Below are 14,844 nucleotides of genomic sequence, written 5' to 3'. Positions count from 1 at the left end.
AAATACAAGTGAATAAAACCGCTAACACACCAAAATACATTATATTCAAACTGCTGGAATTGAATGATACATACAAATGTCTGAAAACTTTGACAATAAAGAAACCTAAAGAAGGATCCAGATGGTTTCACTGGAAAGTTCTATTAAACATTTAGAAAAGAAATTAGCACCTATTATATGCAATAGAGGGGTAACACATCTCAATTAATTTTGAGGCCAGCATTATCCTGACATCAAAGTCAAAGATAGTTTTAAAAATAGTAATATCCCGGGATCCCTGGGTGGCGCAGCGGTTTGGCGCCTGCCTTTGGCCCAGGGCGCGATCCTGGAGACCCGGGATCGAATCCCACGTCGGGATCCCGGTGCCTGGAGCCTACTTCTCCCTATGCCTATGTCTCTGCCTCTCTCTCTCTCTATGTGAGTATCATAAATAAATAAAAATTTAAAAAAATTCCTTAAAAATATTAATATCCCACATGAACAATGGTGCAGAAATCCTTTAAAAATTAGAAATATATAAAAAGAATACAGGGAATAAACAGCAAGTAAGTGAAAAATGGATAAAATTGCTTATGTCAGTATTTAAAAAGTAGAAATTTAGATGGAAAAAATCAAGATTAATACATCATAAACAAATGGAGTTTATCCTGGGTTAGCAAAACTATTTCAATATTAAAAATTATGTCTTCTACCTTATTAACAGCATTTTAAAACACACATAATACATAATACTGTTTTTACTCTTGTCTCTTGTCTTTTTTAGAATAGTTGAAAAATTTGTAATGTATTTTATTTTACCTTCAAATATTCAATCCTCACTGCTCTTCGTATCATCGTTTAGATACATGTTCCTGCTTGAAGTTTCTTGAGGACTACATCTGTGGGCAACAAAGTTTTAGTTTTCGTTTTCTGAATTCTTGCCCCTTGGATGAAGGGTTTTTGGTTTTTGTTCTTGTGTTTCCTACCATCAGTTTTATTAGTACCGTAAGGAAAATGAGGTTCTGTCCTTTCTCCTGCAGATTAAGGCTCTTGTTCCAGAAGGAGTGAGGAGGGGTGGGGGGGTGGTTTTGTGTCTTCCCCGGACCTGCCCCCATGGAAGGATTCTTTCTCAGGACTTTGGCCTGTCTTTTCTGTGAGCATCTGATGGGTTTCATGGAGAAAGTCTGCAAAAAAAGATGCAAACTGCCCTGTATATGTGATCCCCAGAGGCTGGGCTCCCTCACCAGCCCACACTCATTCTCCACTAATTCTTTACCTATTCCAGGTGACATCTGTTGGCCACATCTGCACCCAGGAAGCCAGGGCTTATGGCCGTGCTTTTCCACGTGCCCCTACTCATCCTTAGATTTCAGCCTGGTTGCTACCCTGGAACCTCAGCTCTCTGATGGGTCTGAAAAAAATGAGTAAACTTGTCATTTTTCTGGAGTTTTTTGTTTGTTTGCTTTAAGAATGGAGGTGATGTTCCTTCTAGGGGTCTACATCTTGAGCTTTCTATTGTCTTCTCACCTGGCTAGGCCACAGGGCCATGTCATTCTTCAATATGGTTTTCATATTCACAAGAATGCCTCAGTGACAGCCACAGCAGCAGGGAGGTGCTCCCATCGGCCTTGAGGGAGCCTCCTTCCAGGAGCCAGCCCTACCCTGTGCAGGGCCAGAGGTCCAGCTGAGGAGGAAGCCAGGGTCCTCGGCCCGACGCTGGGAAGGGTCAGTAGAGAGTCCAGCTTGCAGAGAGGGCAATGAGAATGCCAGCAGTCCCCAGGTCCCTTTGCTTTCCAGACTCTGTCTCAGTCTCCAGTGCCTGTTCGTGAGCTCACAGCTGTCATCTGGGAGGCTGGGCCCTGCCCCCGGCCTAGCAGCTTCCTTGAGTGTAATGCCAGGAGCTCCCTCCTTGTGGCTGGTGGCTGGGGGGCGAGGGAGACTGTTTTAGCCTTGGCAGGAGAAGATAACGTGGCTGAGAAGCCGTATTTATTGGCAATAGAGAACGGGATCCAGGAGACACCATGTGTTCCTACTCCACACTGTGTACCTTTTGAGGTGTCTAAGCTGCTCTGGCTTCCAGCTGGTTCATTTGACTTCACTTCCTAATGAAAAGGAGGGACAGGGCAAAGAGATGCACACACTCACCTGTTGTATGTATGGGGCCTGTATCAGTGTTGAAAAGGAACAGTTGATTTCTTTCTTTCTGTTTAGTGAAGAGGGGCTGCTGAGCAAGTAGCAGAGCCTCTCCCTCGACCATACTCAGGACTGTCGTCAGAGTGAAAATCACCATGCTCTTGCCTTCGAAGACTTCAATGCTTTGTGCATATTTATCAATGAAATTGCTTACAGACATGCTATAGAAGAGCACTTTGTTTCTTTGTAGGGTTTGAGATTCTCTGTTAATTCATATTCGCATCCAACATTCACCTCAAAAATACCCCTGAAGAGGTAGATTTTGTTATCTATGCTTCTCAGATAGGAAGATTGAAGCTCAGAGGGAGTACCTACCTAACAGCAGCCACTCAGCTCCTAAGGAGGAGAAATATCTTGGAGTAGAGCTAGAGTACTTGGGGTGTTATACTCAATGGAGGGAGTCTATGTTGGAGCTGTTTTCTGCCACCCGCATCCTTGCCTTTGTCACTAAGCCCTCCTATTGGAGTCTAAGCTTGTCTCTCGGTCAGGAAACAAGAAACAGATGATGCACTCAAAAGGAAAGTGCAGTAAAGAAACTTTACACAATGTAATAAAGCAAGGTTTAAGGAAATCACTGAAGGACAGTGAAGTACCCTTCCAGCCAGGGTATTAGTGGGCTAGGGCTGCCATGACAAAATAGCCCAGACTGGGTGGCATGAACAATGGAAATGCATTTGCTCATACTTCAGAAGGCTAGAAGTCCAAGATCAAGGTGTTGGCAGGTTTGGTTTCTTCTGAGGCCTCTGTCCTTGGCTTGCAGATGGGCACCTTCTTAATGTGTGCAGACATGCTCTTCCCTCTGTGCATGTGTATCCCTGGTGTCTCTTTGTCCAAATTCCCTATTCTTATGGGGACAGAAGTCAGATTGGATGAGGGCCCATCTAAAGGCCCTGTTTTAACTTAATCACCTTTTCAAAGGCCCTATCTCTAAGTCCCATTATATTCTGAAGTACTAGGAGTTAGGTCTTCAACATATAAATTTGGGAGAGGATACAATTTAGTGAATAACAGCTAGTGACAGTGAGGGAGAGGTAGTTATTATTACCCTATGACTGAAGGGCAAAGAGGAAGTCCCCTGCAAGGATGGCTACATGGAGAGGGCCACCTGATGGGAATTGTGCCACCTGACAGGAGTTGTGCTTTTGGCAGAGAGGTGCAGCCAACATGACCTGGAAGAGGGGGTTGTGGGAGTAATTATCCTGACTTCATTTTCCTGTCCTCTCTGACCTCCCACAGGTACCTTTCTTTGGCTGAACCCAATCTGAAGCCAGAAGCAAGGGAACCATTGACACAGTCCGCAGGGGTCCACCTCCTTGACTTAGAGCAGAGTGGGAAAGCATCAAGGGGCAAGTATGAGATACTCAGCATGGCTTACAAGCTGAACACTAAAGACTGCTCTGAAGTGATGCTGACTCACAAGAGGGGCATCCAATTGCCTTATTTTTCAATTATTCCTAGGTATGTTCAATGGTGAGAGGACACTGGGAAAAGAATTGTGTCTATAGGATCATTCTGAGGAGACATTTCCCAAGAAAACTGTCTTTCGAGATGTCTTCCCCAGTGTTGAGGTCAGGGGCATCATCCATGTTACTCAGGGGATAGTAGAGAAGGGTCAGGTACGATCTGGTTTTCCTCCTTCCACCCTCTATTCAGAGCCCGTCCAGTCAGAGTCCAGGTGTGTTCATAGGTGCATGTGATCATGCCCCTAGGCCTTTACCTGTGCTGCTCCCTCTGCCTGGAGGGCCCTTCGTGCTCCTATTCACTGATCCACTCTTACTTGTTCAAGAGGGGCATCTACTCCCAGAACCCTCTCAGGCCCAGGGTAGGTGCCCCTCAGTGTGCCGCCATCATAGCTGATGTCATCCCCTTTATAATGCTTGTTTGCTTGACTAAAACAGAGACTCACAGAATGAGAAAGCCCACTGGGGGGCGGGGGGGGACCCATGGCAATAGGCCTTGGTCCAAAATCAAGGCAGTAGGCAGGACTGAAGGACATACTCTGAACTTCTTGGAGGTAAGGAGACTCTTATTGCAGATGTAATAGGCAGACCAGTTTTATTGTTTTAGCCATGTGCCAGGGGACAGTACAAGTGATAGTGGTGGTCATCCAAAGATCTCAACATTTAAATATGATTTAGGTAGGACACAGCCTAGATGAGGGAGGAAGGGGTTATCCATCCATCTGAGCATACCCTGGGGGTGGGGGCCACTGGGCTAGGAGGTCAGAGGTTCAGAAGAGCATAAGTGATAGTCCCTGCCCTGCCATTACTTGCAGCCAGGAGACAGCTAGCACATAGGCTGGTGAGGCAGGAGAGCACTACCGTGTCTCCTCAGTGATTCAGGAAAGAAAGGGCCATGGGCTGTGTGGAAAGCTTTGCAAGACGTGAGAAACTTGAATTCGGCTGGGGAAGGTGGGTTTGGAAAGGATGGATCAAGCAACGACCCCCAAAACCCTGGCCAGACTGAAGCAATCCCATGGCCTCCGGGCTCAGACCCTGGTCCAACCTCCTTTGATTTTTATTCCTTAGTCAAGCCTTCCACCTCAGGCCACCACCCCCTCACAGCCCCTGCTTCCAGGTCTGGCTAATTCCCCTTCTGCTCAGAACCTCCATGATTTGCTACATGCCATGTGGCCCTCTAATTCCATCCCAAGGCTCCAGAGGTGCAGATCTGCAAACCAGCGTGATTAGCCACCACTGCTGGCTTCCCATTCAGCATATAAATCTACTGCCTTGGATTACCTCATGCCAGAAAACTGAAATCCAAGTCAGATGGTTAAAGCATTAATAGCAGTGAGTGTTGTAAAGACTCAACAATGTGAACCTTCCCAAAATGAACCATCCTGACCTCCCTTGCGCTGACAATGCGTGTGTGACATCATGTGTAAATGAGCCTTAAATTTGAACCAGGTGCCGAGAGCTGTCTGGCGTCTCCTGGCTGCTGTATTAACCACTAACATGCACAGGGGGATTCTGAGGCAGTAAAATGAAGCGAAACGGATGGCAGTGACCAGTGCCGGGCTGGGGTGCAGCAGCTGTGGCAGTGAATATTCAAATCACGCCCACCCTGTTGGGCCCAGGCCCCCAGGCCCTGTAAAGCTTATTTCCGGAGGGCTGGGGAGCCGGGGGAATTTGGCTGGCTTCACTCAGTGACAAAGCTCCTCCATGCAAATCAATCCATTCGGACTTGATTCCCAGGCTTGAGTCTGAGCTGTTTTGATTTGCATCCCTGAGGTAGGACTCCGAAGCTCAGTCTGAAGCAGCAGTTGGTGACAGTCAGAATGGATGCCTGCAGGGACAGGCAGCCTAAAATACATTTCTGGAGGGCACAAGTTCCAAGGAAGAGGGCCAGCTCCAAATCCTCAGGTGCTATGGTTTCTACTAGGCTGGAACCTGGAGATAGAAGTGTGCCTTTTTCCATCTGGCTTCACGAATTCCCTCAGCTGGGCCTCTCCCCACAGCAGGTTACATGACAAACAGGCTCTAGAGATCACTACACAAAATTTGGAGGGATGGAATTAGGAGGTGTGTATGTGATCTACCGTTGTTAGCCCTAGGCCTGAGAGAGTGAATGAAGCAGGGTAAAAGTAAGTTGGAAAGAAATTAAACCTGGATACAATTAAAAGGGTTTGGGTTTTTTTTTTTTTTTTTTTAATGCTTACTGTTTGTGGTGCCTGATCCCAGGTGATTAAGAGCGTGACTATGTTACCAGCCTGCATTCCTATCATCACTAGAAACTGGAGGCACTGAGGATAGAAAGAAGGCTTATGAAGTAATTGGTGTCTTGGTGCGGCTGTTCTAGAAATTCTATACATGCTAGTGAAAAGAAGCTGGAGCCAAAGAGAGGTGAAAACCCACACTCCACAGTCTCTACAGGTCTTCAGGTCCAAAGAAATCCTGTGTTGTTCAGGGCAAATTCTTAAACCACCAACTACTCACCAAGTGCACCGCACTGTCCTGTGAGGTTGGGTGGGGATGGGAGACGGGTCCTGGACAGAGGATATACAGGGTCTTTCCTAAAGCCTAGTAGAGTTGTGACTAGATGTAAATATATAAGAAGTTGTATATTTCATAATGTAAAGAAAATAAATGTAGCACCAAGATGTTACGGACGGGTTTCCCGCATAATGGAATAGTTTCATGATGTCATCATCTTAGAAGTCCTTCCAGAAGAGGCAAGTATTGAGTTGAGTTTTGAGGAAGAGGAACTTCAGAGGAACAAGAACACAGCATGAATGGCTGTGCAAAAGTGCAGAGGCAGGACTCATGGGGAGCCCCTGAAGATGCCAAGGGCCTTCAGGGGATCTGAGGGCATGAGCAATTTCCCACAACTCCAGGAAAGTTCCTCATGCCCCCTAGAGCTAAGACTTCGGAACAAATTGTGATTTTTAGATCACCAGACATTGAAGGCTTCAAGTGCTTTTATATATATATATATATATATATATATATATATATATATATATACACACACACACACACACACACACACACATACACACACACCTTTTGGAAGATGATGATAGGAACAGTCAATGCAAAGAGGCAATGGATATTTCTCTATCATCATTTTGGGACATGTCTTATTCAAAGGCCTTCAACCAAGACTCTACCTTTTGTTTGATTTAAAGTCCAAACTCAGGGGTGCCTGGGTAGCTCAGACAGTTAAGCATCCAACTCTTGATTTGGGCTCAGGTCATGATCTGGGGGTCTCAAGATAGAGCCCTAATCAGGCTCTGTGCTGGGCGTGGAGTCTGCTTAAGATTCTCTCTCTCCCTCTGCCTCTCCCCTGCTGTTCACATGCATGTGTGCTCACTCTAAAAAAATGAAGTCCAAATTCAGCCTGGCTTCCAAAATTCTCTACAACTAGGATCCTACCCTTCAGCTTTCTCAAACTGTTCATTACATCTTTACTCCTGGCAAAATTTTTGTCATTTCTAAAATATACCTTTCATTTTTTTTTATGCATTTATTTTCAAGTGGAAATGCATTCCTCCCATTTTCATCTCTACTTTGGTTGTCCTGCAGTTTTACTCAGCTGTTACTTCCTCTACAAAATCTTTCCCATTCACCAAGAAGGCCATGAGCCTCCATCCCTATAAACTTGTCCAGCAGAGCTTCTAACGTCCCCTCACCAAGCTATGTCATTCTTTTAACAAGTGTACACTGATGTTTAGCATGCACATGGCATGCACTAAAGCCAAACCCTGTCCTTCAGGATATTATAATCCTAGTTATTGTATACAGCTTGCCTCTATTGGATTGTAAGCTCTGGGAGTGATTTACCAACTGAAGGACAATTACTACATGTACTGAATGATGCCGTGTACCTATGTGACAAAATCACCCATTTGCAAATGAGGTTGGAAATGGAGTTTAAGAATTTTCTCTCATCAGAATAAAGTTCTAAGTTGCTAGAGTATGGCTCTCTGACTTACTAAAAGTAAGTTTCTTTTTGTTTTACTATAGAAGTGACAACATTGTGAAATGTTTAAGTAACTGAGTCTGGGAGTGATTAGACAGCTTTTGGGGGATTTGATTGAAAAGAAAAAATCTGGGAAAACCATTTTTACATTGACATTAAAACGAATGCAACTCTATTTAGTCTGGTTAGCTAATAAGTTGAGAACTAGTTTGGATGAGTGAAAGCAAAGAATTTATTTAAATGCAAATGAATGACAAATCTTTAGACAAAGGCATGGGGAGTATCCAAGTATTTGGATTCCTTGTGAAATATAAATATCATCATGGTATAATCATTACTGATTGACTCTCAATATAACATATAAACCTATGAGGTTTTAGAGTAGAAATGGTATTTTTTTCTAAATGCTGAAACTTTGGCCAAATTTTGTAAATTTGTAAACCAGTTATTATTTAGATATTTTTACGTTCCAAAATTTAGGATCAGCAATTACTGGGGAGAAAGCCAACTAAAAATAAGTCGGGTGAGGGGAGAATACATGGCAAGTTTTTAACAAATATAGGCCTATTGAATTTAAGGAACTGTATTCTATTTTTATGCTATATGTCTTTCCTTACTTTTTATTTTAAAGGATAGTAATGATAGGTGGCAATTTTTTTCTTAATGCCCTTGATCGATTTGCAAAATAAAAGATTGGCAGTCTTATGACTATCCCCAAAATTTATTTTGAAGGCCTAAGGATCCAGAAGAAGTCCAAAGTCCAGAAAACACTTAATCAGTCTGTTGATGGTCTGAGCTGTATTTGGATATTTAAAAATTGTATTTGTAGAAAGTCATAGAACACAGGATTTCAGGATTTCTTTAAGATTTTATTTATTTACTCATGAGAGACACAAAGAGAGAGGCAGAGTCATAGGCAGAGGGAGAAGTAGGCTCCTCGTGGAGAGCCTGATGCGGGACTCTATCCCAGGACCTCTGGGATCCCGAACTAAGCCAAAGGCAAATGCTCAACCACGGAGCCACCCAGGGAACCCGGATTTCAGGATTTCTAACACTGTTTTTCAAGGGGTCCAAGTTTTCACAATGTCTGATTGACAAATATTGGAAAACATTCTGCTCTACCAGAAGCCCACATACCTTTCTTTTGCAGAGAATTTCCTCTGAAATACTTAACAAAAAAAATAATGCTATGGCAACAGGCCATGACTCAGAGAACAAAGAGTGGGCCCAAATGATGTCAGGAGCAACATTTAAGTGAATAAAGCAGCCTTGCATACAGTTGGTGTTGACTATGTATCTACCATGAGCAGAACCTTTTCATGGAAAAAACTCCAACAGCTAGATATATTTAACCATTAGCACGATAGCTAAGCACACAAAAACCTAAGTTTACATTCTGGATGTGTGACCTTGGGCAAGTCATTTAACTTCCTAACCCCTCTAAACTTTATTTATTTATTTGTTTATTTATTTTTAAAGATTTTATTTATTTATTCATGAGAAACACACACACACACACACAGAGGCAGAGACACAGGCAGAGGGAGAAGCAGGCTCTATGCAGGGAGTCCGATGTGGGACTCGATCCTGGGTCTCCAGGATCAGGCCCTGGGCTGAAGGCAGTGCTAAATCGCTGAGCCACCCAGGCTGCCCTCCTCTAAACTTTAATTTCTAATCTATTAAGTAGGGGAATATAACTGTACCTATTTCAGATGACACGTGATCATGTGCTTGGCCTGGTGCCTGGTCCATATACACAAGGGCTTACTCATGATTGGTATATTATTTTATGAGACTTATGATCTCCCATTCATTTAAAATATCAAACTCTCAGATATAAACAGAGAACTGAGTAAGAGAACCAGGGAACTACAATAATGGTCTTTACTCTCTCCTCATGGGAGTGCCCTTCCCTAGGGGCCTCACTCCCTTTGATTCCTATTTTTACCATCCAACAAGAAGTCTGGTCAAGGGGCTCTGATCCCAAACACAAAACACCTCAGGTTGATAGAAGGCAAGTTCTGAGAGACCATCTCTGAACTACCATGTTCGGTTCTAGAGAACCCCGGGAGATGACTCTAAGGGGAAGTGTTAGAGCATAGAGCTGCCCCAACCCTGGAGATCCACTTTGAAGGTTTGGTCTTTTGTCTTTAAAAGAGAGGCATTTCCCTAATGAACTGCAGACTAATCATGAGTGAAGTTAAGTCAACGAAATGACACTGTGGTGCTTCTGAGATGGCATCTGAAGTGGCCTTGTTTTGGGAGCGAAGCCTAGTCGGTTCAATCACATCTTCATAGGGGGATGGCCTCACAGCCCTTCTGATATCCCCAGCACTCCGGGAAGAAGCAGTGGCTTGCATTTTTTCCGGTCATTTCTGGCTTTGAAGTCCACTTTTCTGAGAGTCCTGATCGTCTGGCTAGCACAGATGCTATTATTCTTGTTCTGTCCCATGTGGCTCCAGGGAAGGGTCTGCATACACACAATGCAGCACACATAAGGCATTTTTGTGTATCATTTTTATTGGTTTTGGAAGACACAGGCATGCAAATTAAAGCTGAATATTAGACATTTCTGTTTGTAAAACACCCTTTGGCCACTTTCACTCACAGGCTCCAGACTCCCACCACTGGCTTAGCATTCACTGTCTCTTTCCCTCGGCTTCTCCTCAATCACTAGATCCATGTTCTTTTTTACAAAAAGGGCTGTAGATATTTCTTCAACTTCCTCTTCTCCTGCCAACTCATTCTCATAACATCTCCCCTTTCTTAAAAAAAAACTGAGGTAAAAGCTTCTGCGTAAGAAAGGAAACAATCAAGATAAAAAGTCAACCTGCAAATGGGATAAATATTTGCAAACAATATATCTTATCTGATGAGTTAATATCTAAAATATATAAGAACTCCTACAACTTAGTAACAAAAAAAGGAAATAACTCTATTTAATATGGGCAAAGGACTTGAATAGACCTTTCTCCAAAGAAATGCAAATAGCCAAGATGCTCAATGTCACTGTTAAGGAAATGCAAATCAAAACCATAATGAGATATCACCTCACACCTGTTAGGATGATCATTATAAAAAAATCAGAAAACAACAAATGCTAGTGAGAATGTGGAGAAATTGGAACCCTCATGCACTATTGGTGGGAATGTAAAACAGTGCAGCCACTACGGAAAACTATTTGGAGGTTCCTCAAAGAATTAAAAATAGAATTTACCTATGATCCAGCAATTGCACTTCAACATATTTATACAAAAGAATTGAATGAGATATTTGTACTACCATGTCTGTTATAGCATTATCCACAATAGCCAAGAGATGGAGCAATTTAAATGTCCACACACAGATGAATGGATGAAGAAATTGTGGTATATACATATAACGGAGTATTACGCAGCCCTAGAAGAAAATCCTGCCATATGCTACAATATGAATGAAACTTGAAGACATTATGCTAAGTGAAACAGCCAGTCACAAAAGAACTAATACTGCATGATCTACTAAAGCAGTCAAACTCATATAAGCAGAAAGTAAAATGATGGTTGTCAGGGCTGGGAAGAGGGGAAATGAGGAGCTACTGTTCCATGGACACAGAGTTTTAGTCAGGCAAGATGAAAAAGTTCTATAGATCTACTATATGTATAACAATGTACATATAATTAACAATCTATTGTAAACTTAAAGGTTTATTAAGAAGCAGATTTCCTGTTCTGTGGGGTTTTTTTACAACTGAAATTATACATATGCTTAAATATCTATCTCTAAGTAAAAAGACATCAAGATGCACAGGACTACATATAGTATGCCAACATTTGTGTGTGTCTATGTGTTCTGTATAAATATATAGTTAGCTAGGCTTAAGATATATTTTGCAAAGACATAGAAAGTTGTAGGAGTTGTTGCTTCCAAGGAGGAAAACTGGATGATTGGGGCAGATAATGACAGGGGGGCAATTTTGTAACTTATGAATTTGTACCAATTAAATTTGAATGCTACCAACCAAAAAATTATAACACAAAGCAATTTGTAAAAAACAAGAAACCCAAGGTATTTAATGACACATACCAGAAGAATTATCTGTATACTAAGAGATAAGTTGGAGTGGAGAATGAAGTATTTCCAAGGAGGAATTTAAGCTGGGCCTTGAGGAATTGGAAATGTCTGGATAGGTAGAAGGGAGTAATAATGATAGGCCAGGTGTTTATGTAGAAGTCAGAGTAGGGAGAGGATAGTAGGAGAGTGGAAGTAAACACAGAAAAGCAGAGTAATGAAAGGCAAATCAAGCACCGGGCAGTGAGATGGTTTCAGTGTATTATAGACTGTAGAAAAGAGAGAAAAGGATGAAATAGAGTTTAGGAGATGACACAGGGGAAGGCAGGATTAATGTGGCGGGCAGTAGGGAGCCACTGCAGGCTCTTGAGCAGGGAAGTCATTATGAAAGCAGGATTCCAAGGAGATCAATGGACACAACAGACAAAATGAATTAAAAGACAGACAGCTGTTAGAAGGCTGATGCAGCAATCCAGCAGGTGCCCATTACAATCATCTGGGAAGCTTTAAAATATATATTGATACTTGAGTCTCAGCCACCAGATTCTGGGTTTGGGGTAGATCTTGAACATTGTCATTTTTGAAAGCTCCCCAAGTGATTCTAAAGAACAGCATGGGTTGCAAATAACTGTACTAATCCAGTCACAAAGGGATAAAGGCTAAGATTCAGGTACTGGCGGGAGGTTGGGGATAGGATAAAAGCAAATCTAGGAGACATTTCCAAGGAAGAACTGATGTGGTAACAGACTAGAGGTAAAGAGTGAAAAGATATATGGTCTGTTAGATTTATGTATTCATTTAACAATTTTTTAAAAGATTTTATTTATTTATTCATGAGCGACACACAGAGAGAGGCAGACATAGACAGAGGGAGAAGCAGGCTCCATGCAGGGAGTCCAATGTGGGACTCGATCTGGAATTCCAGGATCACGCCCTGGGCTGAAGGCAGACGCTCAACCACTGAGCCACGCAGGCGTCCCTCATTTAACAAATATTAAGTCACTCCCAAGTACCGAGTACCATACTAAGCTCTAAGAATTCAGTGATGCACAAGACAGCCAAGTCCCAGTTCTTAACAAGCTTGCAGTCTAATGGACATAGACAACAAATAAGACTCCCAGTAATGACATGTACAACAGGGTGGCTATAAAGCATGACTGCATGCTGGGGGCTGCTTGTTTCCAAAAGGGATCAGGGAAGACTTCTCTGAGCCAGTTATACTTGAGATGCGGCTCGAATGATGAGGAGCCAGGTTTGTAAAGGTCTTTGAAGAGAATGTTCGAACTAGGAAAAACAGTAAGCATGTGGGAACAAGCTTCATGTGTTCAAGGAACAGAAAGGCTGTCTGGCTAGAGAAGAGTGAAAGACAGATATGAGACGAGGTCAGAGAAATAAGCAGGTGTAGACCAAACAGAGTCTTGTAGGCCATGACATAAATTTCATTCTCAACGAGATGAGAGGCCCTTGGAGGAAATTAAGCAGAGCAGTGACATGATCTGATTTACATTTTTAAACAACTACTTTGGCCGCAGTGTGAAAATGGATTGCAGGTGGCAGGAATGGAAGCAAGAAAACTAGCTGGGAGGATAGATTAGAATATGTTGAGTTTAAGTAACTGTGCAGCATCCAAGCAGAAATATCCTAGGAAACTAGAAATACCGGAAATAGATGAGAATCTAGGTTGTACCTACTGACTTGAGAGACACTTCCAGGAGGACTGAAGAAATACAGGTTAGATGACATTACAGGACCGGGACAACTTTACCCAAAGAAGAGATTCATAACAACATGGAAGAAAAGTCTCTAGTGGTGGGCTGCTGGCAGGATAATGAGGGATGTCAAAAAGCAGGGAATAATGATGCATTGGAATCAAAACTCAAAAAAAGATCTCAACTGCTGGAAGGATGAGCTAAAGTTAACAAGACAAAATTTAACATATATAGATAATGTGTGTGTATGTTATGAATATGTCTATATATATGTATATATATATAATATATATTCCTTCAAACTTAAAAAAAATTAAAATCAAGTACAAGACCTAGAAATCTGGCAGTTCACTTAAGAGACACCTGGAGCTTTTAGTGACCACATACTTTATGAGCCTAAAGTGTATTGTCATTGTGGAAAAGCTGATGTAAATTCTTCTGGGGTATTTGAATATATCAGTAGTGAAAATAAACTGCACTGATCAGGATTATTTCTAGAATACTATTTTCTGATCCGGCTACTGAATAGGTGGCTGAAACAGAGAAGGGAGAAGAGATGTGTGATTTGAGGAACAGTCAAAATCACATATATTCAATTCAGTGCCCAATTAATTCAAGTGTACTAGAGCTTTCCCCAAAGATCATGCAATCTAACTTGAAGAAACAAGGTGTATTTCCTCTGGTTGAGAGAAAACTTAGTCTTTAAACATGAAGGTCTTCAGAGAATTCAAGAAGCTTGTCCAAAATTAGACAAAAAGAGGTAGAACTGGGATCTGAACACAGGTAAGTATGACTCCAGAATCTTTAAAACAAAAAAGTCTACTTGTATATAAATATCTGAAAATATAGATATATATTTCTTCCTTTGAGTTAAACAGTTTCACTAATCAAGTCCATCTGAAAAGGTTCAATCAGAAAATTCCAAGTTTTACTCAAGCTTTTTTCAGGCAAGAAATTCAGATGTCTTATTTAACTTCACAACTTTAGGATGAGGTGCAATTCCTAGTACATATTATGTGCTCAGTAAATATTTGCTCAGTGAATTTGAATTAGCCAGTCCCTAGGCTTGTGTTGTACACTGGTCCACTGATGGATATAACATACATATATGTTCAAACAAGTGAGAAACATTTCTCTGCAAGTCTTCTCTCCTTACATCATCCCATATTACCATGTCTTTTGTCTCTTTTTCCCCTAGCAACTCAATTTCCCTCTCTGCGCATTTACTTTGTCCCATACTCCAATAAACCTCTCACTCCCACCTGGCCACCTGGCCACCAGCCAAGATGAGTCTTCCTGCTGGTTATAATTGCTCGTCTTGATTGACAGCGTCACAAACTAGGACAGTGATCATGATGACGGTAAAAACACAGATCAGATTGTTTGGTAAGAGTAAGAAATACAAAGAATTCTGACTGTTACAAGAGAACCACATCCACAATATCTTTACTCATCCTTCACCAAAATTTTGTTTTCCTATTTTTCCCTC

The 14,844-nt window shown here is 42.1% G+C and overlaps 1 protein-coding gene across 1 annotated transcript in view; it reads right to left on the bottom strand.

The window, feature by feature from the left end:
* Window positions 1-8,474: 8,474 nt before the first annotated feature.
* The window catches only part of SLC38A6 (solute carrier family 38 member 6), a 73,098-nt gene continuing 66,728 nt past the window's right edge, over window positions 8,475-14,844 (bottom strand). Inside the window, exon 16 of the mRNA XM_077909532.1 lies at window positions 8,475-10,388. Within this exon, the coding sequence (XP_077765658.1) occupies window positions 10,344-10,388 (45 nt within the window). The 3' untranslated portion in view covers window positions 8,475-10,343. The remainder of the gene's footprint in view (window positions 10,389-14,844) is intronic.

Source organism: Canis aureus, chromosome 9 (genome assembly GCF_053574225.1).
Source record: "Canis aureus isolate CA01 chromosome 9, VMU_Caureus_v.1.0, whole genome shotgun sequence".
Classification (NCBI taxonomy): domain Eukaryota; kingdom Metazoa; phylum Chordata; class Mammalia; order Carnivora; family Canidae; genus Canis; species Canis aureus.
This window is presented reverse-complemented; position numbering and strand designations above follow the sequence as displayed.